Source organism: Myotis lucifugus, unplaced genomic scaffold (assembly GCF_000147115.1).
Source record: "Myotis lucifugus unplaced genomic scaffold, Myoluc2.0 scaffold_39, whole genome shotgun sequence".
Lineage (NCBI taxonomy): Eukaryota > Metazoa > Chordata > Mammalia > Chiroptera > Vespertilionidae > Myotis > Myotis lucifugus.
In genome coordinates, this window is record NW_005871087.1 from 2,548,332 (window position 1) to 2,568,103 (window position 19,772).

The 19,772-nt window shown below is 37.2% G+C and overlaps 1 protein-coding gene across 11 annotated transcripts in view; it reads right to left on the reverse strand.

The window, feature by feature from the left end:
* RBMS3 (RNA binding motif single stranded interacting protein 3) overlaps positions 1 to 19,772 on the reverse strand; it is a 606,121-nt gene that overhangs the window by 117,014 nt on the left and 469,335 nt on the right. For 10 of the 11 annotated variants that reach the window (XM_006087592.3, XM_006087588.3, XM_023752958.1 and 7 more), the window contains exon 8: positions 8,479 to 8,525. In XM_006087592.3, the coding sequence (XP_006087654.1) occupies positions 8,479 to 8,525 (47 nt within the window). Of the gene's footprint in view, positions 1 to 8,478; positions 8,526 to 11,759; positions 11,799 to 19,772 lie in introns of all 11 variants that reach the window. The other variant, XM_006087591.3, reaches the window with a different exon arrangement.

Below are 19,772 nucleotides of genomic sequence, written 5' to 3' on the forward strand. Positions count from 1 at the left end.
AACATATGTCTGCACAAAATCCTTAATGCAAATGTTTATAGCAGGTTTATTGATACTCCCCAAAGGCTGGAAACAAGCCAAATATCCTTTAACTGAGTCAATAAACAAACTGGTACATCTGTATGTTGGACAGCTATTCAGCAATAAAAAGGAAATAACTACTGATTCATTTAATATGATGAATCTTGAGTGGATTATGCTAAAGAAGTCAGACTCAAAAGACTCTATATTTTATAGTTCCATTTTTATCACAATATAGAAAATGCATAACGATAAAGGCAGAAAAGAGATCAGTGGATGCCAAAGGCTGGGGTTGGGTGAAGGGGTTGACTACAATAACACAGGAGGGAGTTTGGGGAAGTGATGTAATTCTTCTATATCTTGATTGTTTGGTGCTTGAATGACTATGTGTTTGCCAGAACTCATAGAATTGTACACTATAAAGAATGAATATATATTCTATGTAAATTGTAACTAATAAACCTGATGTTTAAAAGAACTCAATTACTATGTAAGAAAACAGCCATACTTCCACGTTTAAAAAAATTTATTGAGCATATACTATGTGTACCAAAGATGGGGAAGACTCTAAAACATTCCTTGGATTTTCTCTATTTAGCCATTGAAATCGAATCTTATCTGTACATGAATCATTCTAAAACCTTCCAATAGCTTTCCATTGCAATGAGAATAAAAGTTGAATTCTTAGTACTGGCTAGCAAAACGAGTCTATTGCCCTCTCTAATATTTTCTCTTACTCCTCTCCCCCTAGCCAATTAGGATCCAACTGTACAAACCTTCTTTTGTCCCATGGTCCTGTCATTCTCACTCCCATCTTGGATCACTGACCTTATAATTCTCTCCAACTAGAATGTTCACTTCCCTAAATCTCCCCAAGGTTACCTCTTACTCATTACTAATATCACTCAACTTTCACTTCTTCAGAGAGGCCTGTGGCTAAAGTAGTAGCCATCATCTCTGTCCCCATTGTTCTTTATTCCTTTCCTCTAACAATTTTTTTTCATTGCTCTTATCACTATCTGAACTAGTAAAAAAAACAATTAGATACATCTTATGGGCTGAATGTATGTCCCTCCAAAATTCGTATCGACATCCTAACTCCCAGTGCGGTTATACAGTATTTGGAGATGGAGCCTCTAAAGAAGCAATTAAGATTAAAATGAGCTCAAGAGAGTGGGGTCCTGATCTGAAAGGATTAGTGTCCTTATAAGAAAAGACACTATTGAGTTCTCTCTCTTCTCTCTCTCTCTCTCTCTCTCTCTCTCTCTCTCTCTCTCTCTCCCCCTCTCCCTCTCCCTCTCCCTCTCCCTCTCCCTTTCTCTCTCTTCTCTCTTCTCTCTTCTCTGTCTATCTCTCTCTCTCTCCACACATATACATGGAGAAAATGCCACGTGAAGGCACAGTGAGAAGGCAGCCATCTACAAGCCAGGAATAGAGTCCTCATCAGAAAGGAATCTGCCAGACACTGATCTTGGACTTCTAGCCTCCAAAACTGTGAGAAAATAAATTTCTGTTGTTTAGAACCATTCAATCAATGGTATTTTGTTATGGAAGCTGAGCTGACTAATATAATGCATGCATTGACTATTTTTCCCTCTAGTCTGACAGCTTCAAGAATGTTGAGGACACACTGACTTTGTTGTCTAGAACAGGGACTGAGACATAGTAGATACATAACTATAGGTTAAATGAACCAATGAACACAGGGCAGCTTGGGAAATAAGTAATGATTACAGGACAGGCTGGCCAGTGCCAAGATGGTGGAAGAATAGAAGATGGGCCCCTAAACCTGTAGGAAACAGGGGGAGGATCCAGAGAAGATAGGCCAGCATCACATATTTATAAATGCTTCCTGGAAACTTAACTAATACACGCTTTCTAAGCATGCATAGGTCTTAGTAACTAGGGAAAACAGCCCTTTTTCCACAAAAATCATGGTTTGCATTTAAAAATCTTCTTTAGCTCTTATCTTTGACAAGTCTTACTTATGAGGCATTGAACAGAAGGATGTATTTTGGGCTCATAATCACATGAGAGGCACTCATGACCATTCCACACACAGTCCTTCCCATTCCCCACGTGGTGATTAACTTTCATTAAAAACCCAGTTTCAGCCTCTTACACCAACAGAGCGCACTGTGCATTGCATTTTAGTGTGGCTGGTTTATTTTGTAAAATGTACCAATTGGAGTATTAAAAAGGAAAGCAATAAGGACGGATTGATAGGCAGAGTTTACAGAAAATTCTACGGGGAAAACAGAGGGCAGACACATAAAGAAACTAGCCAAGGAAACTGATACTAACAGAGGGAACCTTGGGGGTAAATTGAATGCATTTTTATTCTATCTGCTCTAATCCTAGCCATCCAACAAGAATGATATTTCATGCTTCCTAACAAGTTCCAATACTGCTGCTAAAGTCAGAGAGTATATCTTCCCCAACAATATCCTGGGAAGAACGGACCAGCACACTGTCTTGATCCCCTAATTCTGGTATTCCGCTAGAAGCTCTTCCCAAGTCCAAACATAAACCAGATGAATTTACAGGAAACCCTTGCTTACACCCTGACAAGAGAGGCTGCGACTGCATCTAAGACTCAGAGATAGAGATCACTCTTCTTTCTCAGTCCCTGCCATGTATCTGTCATGATTTAAAATGACCTTCATATAACCAGCATATTAAAAAAAAAACCCTGCCATGTATCTGTCATGATTTAAAATGACTTTCATATAACCAGCACATTAAAAAAAAATCCAAATAAAACTTCAAGCATAGCTGTTCTGTTCCTGGGGAACAGGAAAGAGAAACTCAGCAGAACCTGTTAGCCATAATAACAAAACGAAGGTAATTCTAACCACGTGACTTTATGCCATTTGTACCTGCTATATATGCATTCTGCTTTGCAAAGGCTAGAAGAGAATACTGGGAATGAATTCTTTAACAAACTATTTTCCTGGGAACAGTTGACTCTCTTACGAGATATTTCTTGGCTAAAATTCACATAACATTTTGTGTATGACAAGCATTCCTTTCATACTGTGCCCAGTGGTTCTAATTTGGAAGTGGCTTTGCTCCCCAGGGGACACTTGGCAGGATCTAGAGACATTTTTGGTTGTCACAACTAGGTTGGGAGGAGGAGGCTGCTACCAGCGCCTAATATGTAGAGGTCTGCAGTGCTGCTAAACATCCTACAAGGCACAGGCCAGCTCCCACTCTAGCACTTATCTGATCACAATGTCAACAGTGCTGAGGCTGAGAAACCCTGCCTTAGGAATATGAACGAGTTACTTCCAGAGAGGTTTCACATGAACAAAATACCAAATGCCAAAGTGGCTCAAACAGCGGTTCTCAACCTGTGGGTTGTGAACCCATTGACGGTCGAACGACCCTTTCACAGAGGTTGCCTAAGATCATCCTGCATGTTAGATATTTGCATTATGATTCATAACAGTAGCAACATTACAGTTATGAAGTAGCAACGAAAATAATTTTATGGTTGGGTCACAACATGAGGAACTGTATTTAAAGGGCCAGAAGGTTGAGAACCACTGGGCTAAAACAAGGTAACTAAGTATGGTCTGCCTATGGAACTCTAAGCTGGGGCATTCAAAAATGTAATATTTTAAAGGAATGCAAAGGGTTACTTGGTTCTTTGGCATTTAAAGCAAGGGGCCGCCACAAGTCCAGAAAATGCAAGTCTAGGTCTCTAACAGGACATTATCCTGACTGTAGAAAAGTCATCTTCAGGGGACTTGGCAGTCAGTAGGAATATGGGGAAATCTTAGTGCGCTGACAATAAAAGTAACATGAATATATCAATAACTCTAGGGTAGAATGTGTTTTACAGTAGAAAATCACACCAAATCCTATTTGCACACTGAAATAAACAGCACTGGCTTGTCTTTTCTGTCTACAGGCAACACTGTGAGTCAGAACCGTGAATGCTGTCCTCAGGGTAACACTGTAGCATAAGATTAATAAGTTATTGGTCATTTTTATTGTAATGCCAATGTACCCTTCACATTCCATTTCTGTGCTAGTGTAATAAGATAAGGTTTCTGCATCACTTACTATCAAATGCCCATATAAAATAGCCAGCAAACCAATGCTATAGAACACATTCTTTTCCATATCTCTCCCAAGAATGCATATTATTCAAATAAGATGATCCAAGAGCCTTCTACACAGCATCGTGTGCCCCAATAAAAAGGTGCAGGGAAGATGAGGTTTTGAATAGAGGGATGGGTAATTCACCTCCCACATTCATATTTGAAAGTGATGGAATTTGATACTGGACTGTTAAAAAAGCAAGAGGGCAACAGTAATAACAAATTACGGAGTTATACTGAATAGCTTTGAAAAAGCAGGGACTTTTTTATTTTATTTTCATAAGTTCACCTCTGAAAAAAAAATACTACGGTTTTTACTTTTCCATTGTGACCCAGACACTTCTTCACTATAACCGTCAAAGCCTTAGATAGAAGGGACATTGAACTAACTTTTTTAAAGTAATATTTTGGATAGATCCAAGCAGATGACAAAACTGACATTTTCTATTGCCCGAATGCAAACAGCATAGATTCACCGTGGTCAACATTTACAAATGTATGTTTTTCATTGGCTAAAAACCAAGATAAACGTGGGAGTATTTATTTGAGCTTCATATTGCTTATTAATGTGGGGGGTATAAAATTCAGAACATTTAACAGTTTGTGTAGCTACTAGTGAGAACCCAGGCACGCATTTTCTTATGATACTCAGAAAACACTATGGCTGAGTATACAGCTACGGGACACCATGGAATCATCAAATACGTACTCTAGCTATGACATGGGGCATCTACAAGAGAAAAAGACAGTGCCATGTCCCATGAAGAAGCTTTCTAATCCCTTGTTAGAATGCCTATTCTCTGTGGTTTTATGGTCTTAATTCTTTTTCTTTTTGAAAAGAATACAAAACCATAAACAGTGAAAATTAAGTTCCTATCACTCCTATTTCCACTGGCTTTCCCCTGAGAACTGTTCTCACCATTTCTTGTGTACCCTTTCAGAAATATTTTATACATATAAAAATTAATCTATATCTAAATCTCATACTACTCCATGATTCTATCACAATACCTTTCCATTATATCTTATACTAGAATTGTCTACATGTCCATTGTCCTTGATATGATGCAAAAATTTTATTTTTTCAAACATATATCATCAAAATGATTTTAAATAGAACAATAGATAGATACTCTAAAGAAAAAGAGTTTGTTGAACTCAACTGAGTCAGCATGAATAAGTGTTTAGTAATATTAACTGGGTAAGAATGAGTTGCAACTGTATCATTGGATATCATTTGTTCTATGTAAAATGGGACCAGTTTTCATTCCTACGGTAATAAATATTTCTCTCTCTGTTTGGTTACTGTTCCCTGAGGAAGGTTTAACTGCTAGATGAAATGCAGCAATATGAACAGGGAATAAAATACTTTATTCTGGATTCATGCTAGATTCCTCAATAAACTAACTTATCCAAATCAGATTCTATACCTCTAAAAGGCATGGACTAATGTTTACTCCAGGGACAGTACATTAATAATATATTTGTGGTTATTTTGATATCTTACATGCATAGAAATGATTGTTCTACTAGTTTTTTTTTGCACATTTTATAAATAGATAATGAAACCAAAGATGAGCAAAACATTTTTAAAATCATCTATACTAAGTATGAAATGAATAATATTAATTAGCTACTATCCTCTCTTTCTTTTCAATTTTACTATATAACATGTTTATTTTCTTGTCACAATGGATAGTATAAGGCTTCCAAAACTTTATTCTTAATCTAGGATATAAGAAAGTCATGGGCAGTTTGGATGTTTTGAGTGAAACTAGAGGTTGTATTTAAGGAGAATCAGATTAAGGCATTACATGGGGACACAGTGGGTTGATGTCGGGAAGGGAAATGGTTCTAATGCCAACTTGCTGGAGCCAAACAGATGTCATCAGTTACATTTCTATTTCTGACTTGGCACGCACAATGCTAGGTTAAACAGTCTATAAAGATGAATAAGACATGGGACCTGCCTTCATTAATAGTCCAGTAGGGAAATAAATGCCAGGGTCAATGGCTGCATGATAAAAAGACTCAAATGTACCATGGGAACATCAAATATACTGCAATGGTAGCATCCACATTTACACTAATGATTACATTATACCATTCAGGGTGCCTTTAATCCTTACCAAGTCTTAGGAAAAGGTACTGTTACTATTGTCTCCTCCTTCACAGAGGAGGAAGACAAACAACTTGCCCACTTCTGGTGAATGACAGCCTTTGGATGCGTATTTGGGCAGGCTGGTTCTGGAGTCTGCACTCTTAACCACTGCTTATACTGCTTTTCTTATGACTAATTGTGTAACCAGCGCTGCCAGGTATGATGTGATGTTGTTCTTTAAATGAGAGCTGTATACACAGAAAGAGAGAAAAAGGAGGGAGGGAGTGAAGATGAAAGCGGGGGAGAGAGGGAGAGAGGGAGGGAGGAAACAGGGAGGGAGAAAAGGAGGGAGAGGAGAAGGGAGGGAGGAGAGAGAGAGAGATTGAGATTGAGATTACGATTGAGATTACCATGCCTGAGAACCAGGCAGACAGAATTCCATGAACAACAAGACACAGAGAAGTAAAATTGTGTGAGATATTCTGAGAATCACAGAAGGTCCAGTTCAGTTTCAGAACCAAACCATGTAGTTCTTTTCGTGCCATCCTTGGAAGCCCTAATTTTGTTCTGCAGATAGTAAAGTCCACCAAATACTTCAAATCTGGCAGGTAGATGATTTCGAAGATCATATTTTGCTTTTAAACAATTATTGAAAAAGCATCAGGAAATGGTTTGGAGGAGAGTTATAGTAGAGGCAGGTAAAAGTTTAGCACAGGTAGATAATAGTGAATGAATGAACTCAACAAGTAGCAGGCAGACGGGCTGAGTGTTGAAGTTATAGTTCAAAGATATATCAAATAAAACGTAATGACCAATTTGATCATGAAGAATGTTGGAGAAGAGAAAAAAACAGAACTGGAGTTAACAGTCTAAATTATTTTAGAGTGAATTAAAAAAGAAACAATTTGATACTTATTTTTCATTTGCATTAGTTTGGTTTATATTATGAAGAGTTGATAAGGGTAATGACCTATTTGGAACATATACAGATATCCAGTAGCTATACCTAGTGAGCTGTTAGAAACACAGGTTATAAAGCTGTGCATCTGGTTATGAACTTGAAGACCAGACCTGGGAGTCTTCAGTTCCTAAGAGCGAGAGCAGTGGATGAGATCACCAGAGAGAAGACAATGAAAAAAGACTAAGCTCTGAGAAAGATGAGCAAAAGTGGGCAGAAGAGGTGTAATAAGAAGATACTGAATGATCAGTAAGAGTGGGGAGCAAAGAGGATCAGCAAAGGAAGGAGTTGTGGGATCCAAATGAGAAATTTCAGGAAGGTATAAATGGGTTAAAAATATGCCAAATGAGGCAAGATTTCAAATAGAAGGCTCAAAAAGTTACAGTTGCAAATGGAAAATTCAAAGATCATTGAGGGCATCAGCAAGGGAAACTCCAGTAAAGTTTGAGACCAGACTTCATACTTTAATGGGAATAATTAGAGAAGAATACAGGAAGACAGCATGCATATAAGACTGAAGTTGTGGACCTGTGAAAAGAAGGGAGAGATGTGAGTATATCTGTAGGCTGAAAGGAATGTTCAGTGTACATTGTACAGGAAGGTATTGAAGGCAGGGATGGATTGATGGGAATACATTCTGTATCATAAGAGAGTAGATTAAATCAATGGGTATCCTCAGCATCTTAAATAAAATTTGTTTCATGAGGGAAATATTCATTATTTTAAGTATCTAATAAGCAGCAAGAAGAGAGTGAACCATTTTGCAACTGTTGAAATAATTAAAAGAATCCAACACTGAACTGTTAATAGAAGACACAGATAAAGACACATCGCATAGCAGTGATCTAAGATAAAGAGATATATCTCAGTCTATGGCAACAGGGCACAGAGGTGGTGACCTGCAGGAGAAGGGAGAAATGTTCCCTGTCTACCAGGCAGTCCTCACTGCCTCAAACATGGCACCGCCCAGACTTCACCTTTGGCTGCTCAGACTGGGAGCTGAAACTTCACTCTTTCCCCTTTCGGTTTGTAATAAGTAAGGACAGTTCCCGAGAGAACATAGAGAGTTTAATATGGGCAGAGGTACTGGGAGACTGGGTGACATGGGAGAGGCTCTGAAGTCAGTCACTCATGGGCACAGAAAAAATACAATGGTGAGAAATGTTTGGTTTATCATTTTGGTTTAGAGATTTAAAACACAAGACAGACTTGAACATTTTTCTTCAGTACTGATTTCAGAGCTCAGAGACATCTTAGCAATTAGAGGAGAGAAAATGTGGGCTACTTACCCATTTTGTATGGCAGCTGTGGGGTCATAGGTCAGAGCCATGCCAGCCTGCATAGAAGAGGGAGAGGAGAGAAAACAGATCTTAACATTTTTATTGTGGTGGCCCAAACTTTCACTGCACACAAAGACTTTTATCTTTCCTTTCCTTGATTTAAGTTTATTTTCTCCTACATATTTCTCCATTGACAAGACAAGCATTTTTACTATCCACACACCAGAATCCACCAGTGAGTTGGGGAGTTTATATTATACATCCAGACAAACCAAGGCACAATGCAGCTTGGAGGATTTCCGTTTCTACTTCATAAACCATCAATTTCTCACTATTGTCAAAACCACCTATTGTATATACATCTCATGGTGCAAGAAAAAAAAAGTAAGGCTGAATCCTGCGGTCAGAACAAAAATAAAAGCTCCTTAAAATGCATTGGACCTTTTAGAAGAAAATGTTAAGAAATATTTATTTTAAAATAGATCGCATGCCTCAGGGGTATGTAGGTAATGAGTCAGGGAGTGCTTGTCCAACACATTGCTAGTACCTGTCCTACTAAGAGTGGTAGGAAAGGAAGGTCATTTACACTTGATGGAAATTCTTGGCCTGGTGGCTAATAAGGAAGTGGTTTTATTCTGTTTCTAAGAAGAAAACTACCTCTGAAAAACTACACTTTGGTAACTGGCAATATTTTGAGAAAAGAATAGAAACTTTCATGATTGCTGATGCACAGCTTACCTCATCCCTTCCTACACATCATCACACTTGATCCTCACAAAACCCTATGAAGTAGGCAGGAGAATATTTTCTCCATTTTATTATATTTGAAAACCCTGAAGCTTGGAGAGGTCAAGTGACTTGCTCAAGGTCACATGTTTGGCAGCAGAACCTGATTCCAACAGGATGTGGGCTCTGCTGTAACCTTGACCTAGGAATCGAATGAGAGCTGAGGATCACCTCTAAAGATGTGGGGGGACTTTCTCCGTGGTCCTATGGGCAGACCACCCTTTGTTTTCCAGGAATGCCAACCTGGTTATCACTTAGTGTGAACAGAAAGAGAATATAGAATGAAATTTAAAACTGACTAGGTTGTCGTTAGGGTATATTTTTTTTTTCCTCTTTTGAAATTTAAAAGTGAATTAGACCAATGTCAATTCCCTGGCTTTGTTAGTTCCCTATAAATATGAAAGATGTAACCATTGGGTGAAATGAGGTGAGGGTATACAAAACCTCCCTTTTCATTTCTTTTGTAATTTCTGTGAATCTATAACTATTTCAAAATTAAAAGTAAGACAAAAAATGCAAATGATCGTTGAGGACTTTTTTTAGAGAATAAGAAAAATCATTAACACTTTAAAGAAAAGAAAAAAGAGCTTTTGTTTTTGAGTTTCTTCCAGTTGGATGAAGGTGGTTTTCCTGTTAGGCTTGCTGAATTCCTCAGATTTAGCACATAACTGAAACATAAATCCTCTGGCTTTCTAGGGTAGGACCTGAAGTCCAGTATGACATGCTACAGTCAAGCTTAGATTACATGCACTATTTTTCCTAAATAATAAGTTTTAAATTATTACTAAGATTGGTATGAGGAACAAACCTGTAGAGCCAAATATGAATGGGATTAGCATACAGCGAGCATGCATAAATTCAAATGGAGATTGAAAACAACATTGAATGACTCAGGAGTTAATAGAGGAGCACTGAGAATACATGTTTAATGATAACTGAATCTTACTCATGTTAAAGAAATAGACAACTGATAATATGACAAGTAGAGGGGAATGGGAAATGAGATAAGAATAAAAGAGCAGAAACAAAGGCAAATATTTATTTATTTATTTATTTATTTAGCCTCTGGTGCAAAACACATAGAGATCCAAAGTCTAAATTCTTTCCAGGGATGGGCCTCTGCCTTGTGACCGGCAAGAGGAAGGTCCTCGCTTGAAGACTTCCCAGAATAGAGAGGTCTAGGTGAGCTGAAACTCCCTGGTCCCGGGTGCTATTGAGGATAGTTGTAAAAGCAGTCCATTTGGGATGAGACTTCTCTCTTAAAAGCACTAAGCTTCTTTCCCCTAACTTACTCAAGATGCCACACTAGGGCAGAATGACAAAAATAGACTTTATACTCAATAGAGATATTGTCAGTTCACGAGAGATTAAGAGTGATCAGCAGAGCTTCAGTCTCCTAACCACCCCAAATGGTTAAAATCCTAGGGGACTTATCAGAAGCCTTTCCTAGTCAACCCCACATTGACTTCTTTTCCTTGTACTTATTTCCCAGTAGTGCTCAAATCCAATGCTATCTAGCCTTTCTTGAATTACAAATTTTCTTGAACACTGTCTTCTTATGTTGTGTTTATTCTGGCAACTCTAGGTACGGATTTTTTATTTTCTTTCATATTTTAATTGAATTCCTCATGGGCTGTCATTAACCAATCAGTTCTACCTAGGAATACAGTAATTACTAATACATTCTATTTGTTGAATACATATTTGACCATTAGAAAGGCTAAGTTGGCCTCTTCCTCCAGCTTATAGCTCCATCCATCTTTCAAAAGAAGGGAAAGAACTAAAAAATGGCAACATGGTTCAGTGGAAAGAATGTATGTTTTGGATCTGGGTTTAGGTCTTTGCTCTGTTACTTTCTAGCAGTGTGGCCTTGGGCAAATTAACCTACTTGAGCCTCAGTTTCTTTAGCTGTTAAGTGGTAGAGTAACACCTACCACATCAGATTGTTGTGAAATTTAAATAAGATTATGTTTATAAAAGACCCAGCACAGTGCTTGGAGACATACACATAAATATTATAATACATACACATAAATGGTAAGTGTCATAGGAGTGGTACAGATGAGGTGTGGAGGAGAGAGGCTGCGGTGATTAGGGAAGATACTTGGAGGAGGTACAGCTGAGTGGAGCCTTGAAAGATGGTTAGGATTTCCACGAATGGAGATGAGTGGTGAAGGCCTGCTCAAGCAAAAGGAATTGTATGGAAAACAGTGTGCAAATAAAAATGAATGGAGATGAGTGGTGAAGGCCTGCGACTCCAAAGGAAAGGAGGGACCATCTTGACTGCCTGGCTCCTCTTGGGGAGCCACTCAACATTTTTGAGCAAGAAAATTATACAATCAAAGAGGGACTGGACAACAAGAAACAGTATGAGCCTCCGGGAAAACGGGTAAATCCAAAGCAATGAGCAATGGGAATAGGCACCTGGGGACAGGGAAGGAGAAAGAATCTAAGGTGAGACTGTCATTGCAAAAGGATAGGGAATAAAAACAAGTTTCACCTACTTCATGATTTTGCCTAGGGACAGTCCTGCCTCTCAGTACCTTTGGCAAGAGGAGACAACAAGAGATAGTGTCAAGTCATATGCATCTGGAACATTCTGGGTAACAAAACAAGGCATGGATTCAACAGAAGGTTGTTTGAACTTCACCTGTTGGCTGAACATCATAACACACTAATGAACACCTGACCTGGTTTTCATTTCATGTGTAATAGATGGCTGAATTATAATTCTAGGATGGTCTTAATGCAGATTTTGCATGCAATTTCCTTTTGTTTCCTTCCATTAAGGTAAAAAAGAAAATCAATTTTGCTGCTCTGTCTAGCTACCTTTATACTAAGCTAGAACCATGAAATCATCATTATGTAATTACCAAATTTTATGGCATGTTTACAAACTCTGGAGTCACACAAAAATAAAATAACTTGGAACAAAGTGAAAATGTCACACCACATATGCAGAAAACTGATATTTAATCCTGTCAATCTTTTTTTTTTTAAAAAAAGGCTTTTAGATTAACAAATAACTTCCATTTCTCAAGTTCACATTTTTGTGTGCTAGTGGCGATTATAATTTATTTAAAACAAAAAGGGGCATTTTTGTCATTTTTCAGCAGCAGATGAATTTTGGCTTAGTATTTTGACCATAATAGAATATGTCTAGTCCTTCCTTATACAGTCTATACTAAAGAGCTAAATATTTTAGAAGAAGTATAAAAATATGGCTTATTGGAGAAATTAGGGTTTCATAATCATTTTTAGTATTATAGGAAATTCACTAAGACACATTAGGTTGACTTTGGAGCTAAATATTTATATTCATAACTTTAAATGATTAGCAGTTTAAATGGAGAGGTAAAAAATATAGAAATGCTGCTTAAGTATACATATTAGGAAATAGGTATTAGCACTTTGAAAAGCTCTTCTGAGATGCTTGGCCTCATTGGAGAAGCAGAGGATCATTGGCTCTAACAAAGCCAAAGAAAAGGTAGGCTGGCAGAATTGTTTTGATTACTTTTCAAATTATTTTTACACTGTAATATGAACAGGGATCAAAAAGTTTGAGGCAGTAAACTTCATACAGACGGATACGCACTGAAATTGCTGGAAACTGAAACATTAATGTTTTAGCCTAACATTTCTCCTTTTTCTAAATTCTGCCCTGACACATGAGTCATCAAAATTGGATGAGTTACCGATGAATAATCCCAAGGATTTCCAATCTTCTGTGATCAGCTTTAAAGCAACACTTTAGTAAATATGTGGTAAATATTTAGTAAATACTGGTACCAGATTACTACAAGATGAAGGCAAAAAAGATATTTTCTTGATGTCATCTTTAAGGATTTTATTTCTTGCAACCAATGTTAACAATATTTACAACCGTTGGTTGGTGATGGTCAAATCACTCAATATAATAAGATGACTTACTAGTAAAAGGTGACGTGTGTAAAAGGGGCTTGAAAATGTGTTATACATGTTTAGGTACTGCTTCTATAGCAAAGTCTCACTTAACTTGGTTTATATTTATTTATCAGTATTTCTCTTTAGAAAACATACCTTTTAGAGAAGAAGTCATGATACAAAATTATATGTACATATATGTCAACAAATAAAATTTAAAAAATTTAAATCTCTGACTAGAAATAAAACAATTTTAACAGAGGTAAATGTGAAAATGTTGAGTCATATGACCATAAATGATAGTATTTCCTTTCATATATTTTTTCTGACTCTTTTAAGTTGTATATAATGAAAATTACTTTTATAATGGCGAAAAACTCCTTTTCTTATAAAACAACAACACATTATATACTTTACAACTTGTTTAAAATTTAAATTTAGGAAGGGGAAAAAGGTATGTCATTTTTAAAAGAACTATTGAGCAGAGGCCTGATTCAGAAATTTGCTTGGAGATGTCAGATGTATAGTTTCGCTGGGTTGATGAAATACAGAAGAGCTGGGGTGGGTGGGGTTACTACATCCAGAAGGATCAAGGTAAGAATAGGCAAGAGGCCAAGAATAAAGACTGAAACTTCAGGGTTCATAGTACAGTGTTTCTTTTCTAGTGGAAGCTAGAAAGAATTCATAAATCCAAATAGCCATACGGGCTGAGAAATGGAGGGTTTCCTACATGACACCAGAAGTGTGGCTACTTAAGATAGTCATCAACCAATAAAAATCACCAGAAAACCACAATCTCATGGATACCAAGTAAATCTTTTGGCCAAAGAAAAAGGGCTTTTAACCTACTTCCTGTTAAGAGAACTAATCCTCGGAAACAATACACAAGGGGCCAAGTTGAGGACAGACTATTGGAGCCGTTACAGAAAGGGGATGAGAGAGAATGAAATCCTGGCCTTCTCATGAGACAAATGGTAGGGTTTTACCCGGGAATGGCTCTGCCATGGCCAGGTGACTATTGAATGCTTTCTTTCTCCGGGCAGGGGCAGTCAACCATGTAAAGCAGGTGTCTGCTCTCACCTGCCAAAAGAACATCCCCTGGGCAATGTGTAACCACTGCCTCTCTGAAGAGAAGATGAGGGACAAATGAGACAGTAAACAAAGAAATTGCCAAAGCCTACAAAAGATAGACTACACGGCATGGCCCTGAGATAAGACAGCAACATCCAAGCTAACTGTCCATTAGGGAAGAGTTTAGACAAAGATCTTATATGCATGTATGCATTACCTATGGACACAGACAATAGGGTGGCAAGGGCCTGGGGTGGGGTGGGAACCGGGTGGAGGGGAGCTATGGGGGGGCAAAAAGAGGGACATGTATAATAATCTCAACAATAAAGATTAAAAAAAAAAGACAATGCCCACTAACCTGTGAAATGGCTCTCACTATCCTCCCTAATTTTCATAATATATGAATTCAAGGAATAGTTTTACTCCAAATTATACTTGATTAATTTGCATAATTTAATCAGTGATTTTTTTTTCCTTTCAAAACTCCTTTCCTTTGGTTTCTGTGAGCTTGTCCCCTAGTTTTCTTCTGACTGCTCAGAGAGCAATTTCTGCTTTGGTGTTACATGTTCCATCTGCCTTTGGGATGCCAGCACTCAGGGCCAGCGTTCACCCTTCTCCTCTCTCCTTCCACACAGTGATGACCTTCACCTTCTGATTCCAACTATTATTTATGTCTGGGTGATTCTTGAATCTTGATCTCAAACTCAAGTCTCTATCCTGAATTCCAGACATTTATTGCCAAGTTAGATTAGTAAGTTTGAAGTATGGTCAACGTCTCCTATGAAGTATCATTTCTTGTTTGGGTGTTTACTAATATCCTTTGGTCATAACAGCTTCTCCTACTTTTGCTTGCAATATTTTTCTAATCCATCAGCCACACCGTTGTGCTTGAAGACTGCTCTTGCGAGAGGCAAATCCGACCACATAATGATTCTTCTTTTAGTGACATACTGCTATTTTCTAAATAAAACATGGCTCACAGAGCCCTTCATGATCAAGTCTTTATTCACCGACTGACGTCCATAATCATGCTGTGCAATTTTAGATTCTGTTCTTCACCAAACTCAGACATACACTCACCCTGCCCTGAACCTCTGGACCTCTGCTGCTGTAGTTTTTGGCTGGAAACTTTGCATCACTGTCTGTGGGAAAAATGAAAATTCTAGTCTTTCAGCCTCAAACTAGACATCGCAGACTCTTAAAGCCATCTCTGTCTCTCCTTGTAGCATTAACTGCTGCCTTTGTTCTGTCCCCGTGATTGAAGATGGGCGCTAATATGACTACACATTGTCATGTATGTTTCAACTAGATTCTTGCCTGTGTCCATAAGTGTTTGGAACATAATAGGGACTCAATAAATGTTTATTAAATAAGTTAATAAATACCTAATTGACCTAAAGACTACTTTGAATTTGGACTTCAGTTAAATGGGTATTTGAAAAAGGAATTTGAGTGTTTTTAAGTTTCCCTTATTTTATTAGTAAACTTTACTCTTCAAAACTTCCACTGAACTCAAACTTCTAAAGAAAATGTTTCAGCCTTTGATTGGTCAGTAGAGATAGAGGGAAACAAGATGAGTGTTGAAAATGCTCAGAGACCTTTCCGTGCAGCAGGGAAGCCAGTGTACCTGAGACAGATCATGAGTAGGAGCCTAGCAGAAGGAGGCCCCTCTTCTCCAAGTTACTGACCAAGAGTGGGGAGAAGAGGACTGTTAAAATTCATCTTGACATCTTCAAGCAAATGAGATGCAAAGGATTGATCACTTTAAAAAATAGCAACAACAAAAAAAGTCAATAAACAGAGAAAATTTCACCTCTTTATGTTTGGGAAAGAAAAACATCAGGGGGAGTCATGCTGTTGTTTATACACTATGCCGTCATGGAATTTCTCCTTTCTGGCTTTTACTAAAAGCATTCTTGTCAGATAGAGAACTTCTCTCTTATATAGCAACAGAGAAGAACAAGCTAGAAAGATGCAGACAGAATGAAGACAGGATGGCTGAGAAAGCCTATGGCTGCACAGAAAAAGCATTGTTAAAAAGGAAGCAGAAGAAAAAGCATACTAGCATTGTATGATGTAGCCTGCTTAGATTCTCAAAGTCTTAAGGGAAAAAGAAGTCCTAGTTTGTCATTAAAACTGAAATTAAATTAAGCCTTGATTGATAACCATAAAAGAAAATAAGAGAACATTACTATATTTTATATATGAACTTCTGCTTTTATCTTAGTCTAAACAACTAAAACTGATCGATACTAAGACATCGCTTTTATTTCACATATTAATATCTGTGAAATTGGTACTGACATAGTTGATGGCATTTGATAGCTTGGCAAGTGTCTCTTCTTTTTTAGTGACATTTAAAATAATATTTCATCTTTAATTGATGGTGTCTTGGAACCAATAATAGGATATCTACAGGGTGAAAAATATAAAATGCTGATGTTGCTAACAGGGCAGTCCTGTGCATCTAGATAGGTGAAAAGTCCCGGGTATCTGGTTAATTGGTCCATATTCATCAGGTCCCAACTACAGTTTGATGTTACTTGGAGGTTGGAGCTATGGCTTAAATATTGATGGGGACCATTCTGAGTCTTGTGGGAGGCTAGGACTGCCAGAACAATGACAACAACTCCAGAAATCTCCCAGTTGGTTGATGCCCCATTTAGCTGCCTTGATCCATTGAAACTTGGTCAAGGGAATATAGGGGACATGGAGATAAACCATCAGTCTTTCTTCTTGTAATTACTTCTGTCATCTTCCCAGCCTAAACCCCCATTCACACCTCCGCTCCAACAACATAAGAATGTCACCCCATCCTCTTTCTTGAGAATGGCGACTAGACAGAGCACTGGCACTCATCATTAATCATATTATATGCAAAAAATACACTATTATAGGGATTTATAAGATTTATTTTTTTATCTTTAGTGACCATAGGTTAGTGAATATTGGGCCCAGCAACTTTAAAATAAGAACACTTAACTGAGTAAGAAAGTTTTCATGCTGAATTACTGAGAATTCAAGTTCTGTGCTAATGAGAAAATTTCTTTAGAGATTAAAAGGGGCTTCACTTTGTGTCTGCTCTCCAAATTACAGGTAAAGCCCATGAAATGAATAAAAATTACATCTCATGGGCTGGCTGACAAACCCAACTTGCAAGTGCTGGCATTCACCGTAACAGTCAAAAGTAATGACTCTCCTTCAGTTCAAGATTAAAAAGACTTAGCAGAACCTGGCAATGTTAATAGATATATCTTAATTTTTTTCCCAAGGTCTTATTAAAGAAAATAAGTATACAACTAATTATCATGCACTATCATATACGCAAAAAATAGTAGTGAACTAGATAGATGATATTTCAACTTTCCTGAAATATGATCAGAGATATCCTGAATCTACATGTTTTAGTAAGTTTCTAAAATAATTATTTAGATATACTATTTCTATTTACTATACAGCTATAGTATTTCTTTAGATATTGGGTTTCTCCTCAAAGTACTTTAATTTCTAGTAGCTCATTGAGCAGTACCTAAATTTCATATCTCTAAAACATAAATTTTCTGATGTTCAGTATTATAAAATTAAATTGCAGTCAGTATGGCTTCAAGGTTAATAGAAATAATTTTTTCTTGAACCTCCAGGGAAAGTTGGCTAGAAATTTCAAAAACAACTAATGTTTCAGTGCTAAATAATGCTTTATGATTTGGAATGTGAGCTTATAAAAACATTAATAAAATGTGGGTCAAAGTTAAAATAATTTTGACTTGTTTCATATGATGTTTTATAAAAATAAGTAAAAAAATTCAGCTAGAAAATTATACTGGCAGCAAATTTTCTTTTAAAAAATAATTTTAAATAATTCCTGTTTGGAAAATAAATATAGACATGGCATAAAATTGGAAAAAAAGGAATTAACCATTTGAGTCATAAGGAACACAGTAAAGCTGGCTTTCAGATGAAAAAGCCCTGGATTGTGTTAATGATATTATGACAGTTATAATAACAGCTGATACGTGAGCAATTCTAATTTTCCAGGCACTGTGCTCAGTACTTTACCTTCACTTCCTCATTTAATCCTTCCAATTACAAAATATACACTTTTGACCATCCTCATTCTACTGATGAGGAAAAGGAAACTTAAAGACTGAAAAATCTGCTGTGTTGTCACTCAGCTCACAAGCTGTAGATTTGTGATTTAAATTCTAGAGTTTTCTCCCTTAACCACTAAAGTGCCTTATAAATTATGAAGAAAAGCAAACAGATGTAGACATACACAATTCCTTAGAATTCAGAAAGAAGTACTATTCTTAATAGGTGTATTAGGGAAGGACTCAAGATATATTAAATAACATCCCAAAGTTCAAGTTGCTTCTCTCTGTGCCACTTAGCCAGCACTCAAGGGCAGAGAGGCCTCTATCAGCCAGGTGACAAGGTGGAGCTTTCCAACTCGGGAGAATTTCTGGTTTATAAATGCATATAAATCAATTTCTCAGTTACCTACCCTGAAAAACAAATACCCAAACAAGCAATTAATGCGTAGCAACAAGATTCATGTGAACTAATGTTCTTGCAGCTGCTGTTTCTTTCTGTTGTGATTTTTCTTATTATTTCAGCTTGGTTTTCTGTCACTCTTATACAGATATGAAGTCAGTTATGGTCATTGGTTTTATTTCTACAGCACTAATTGATATTCCATTCCACTTTTAATCTCCTATTTTACAGACAAAGAAGACCTTTGCCATTTTAGGCTTCAAGGAGGTGGGAATCTATGTGTTGACACCATGTCCATAGCATGCGTCCTGCCCAACGGATACTCAACAAGTGCTCACTGACTGACTGCTTTCTCCTTAAGCTTCTTCTTCTTCTTCAATGTTGCCTTTTAAAAAAAGATCTCTTCCAAATACAAGTATTATCTCAAAAAGAACTTCTGTGTAAAAGGTAAGAAAGCAAAATTGGAAACACAGGGAGGTTAGAGGGCTTCTTACTCTCTGTGTTTATATCTAATATATGCGGAGGGCAGAAATCATACCTTATACCTCATTGTGTCCTCAGGACACGGCATAAAGTATTAGTCATGCAAGGGCACTGATGATGATGATGATGAAGACACAGTTAAAATCGAAATCTGTGTGTATTCAGATTTTTTTTTCAAAAAAATTGAAAAGTAAAAACAAACAAACAAAAAATTAGAACATATCCCTCCAAGAAAACGTTTACTTATCTAGAATTGGAACAAAGGGTGTAACTATTGGGTTGAGAATGATCATCTGCCAATTCAGAAATCTAAAAAGACATTTTTGCCTCAATCATGAGTGGATGTAGACAAAATGAATAATTACTCCTAATGCCTTGAGGCACAACAGGTAGGAGATTGGGTATTGGAAATCAGGTTTATCAACCTTGCCTGAACTTGGCTATGGACTTTAGAATAGCATGAGAAATCCCATTTCCCCAGATACACTTTGCAGGTCTTCATTCACTTACTGGCACTAAAGAGACTTTATTAATAGTAACTCTACATGGACCAAAGTTATAGAACTTTA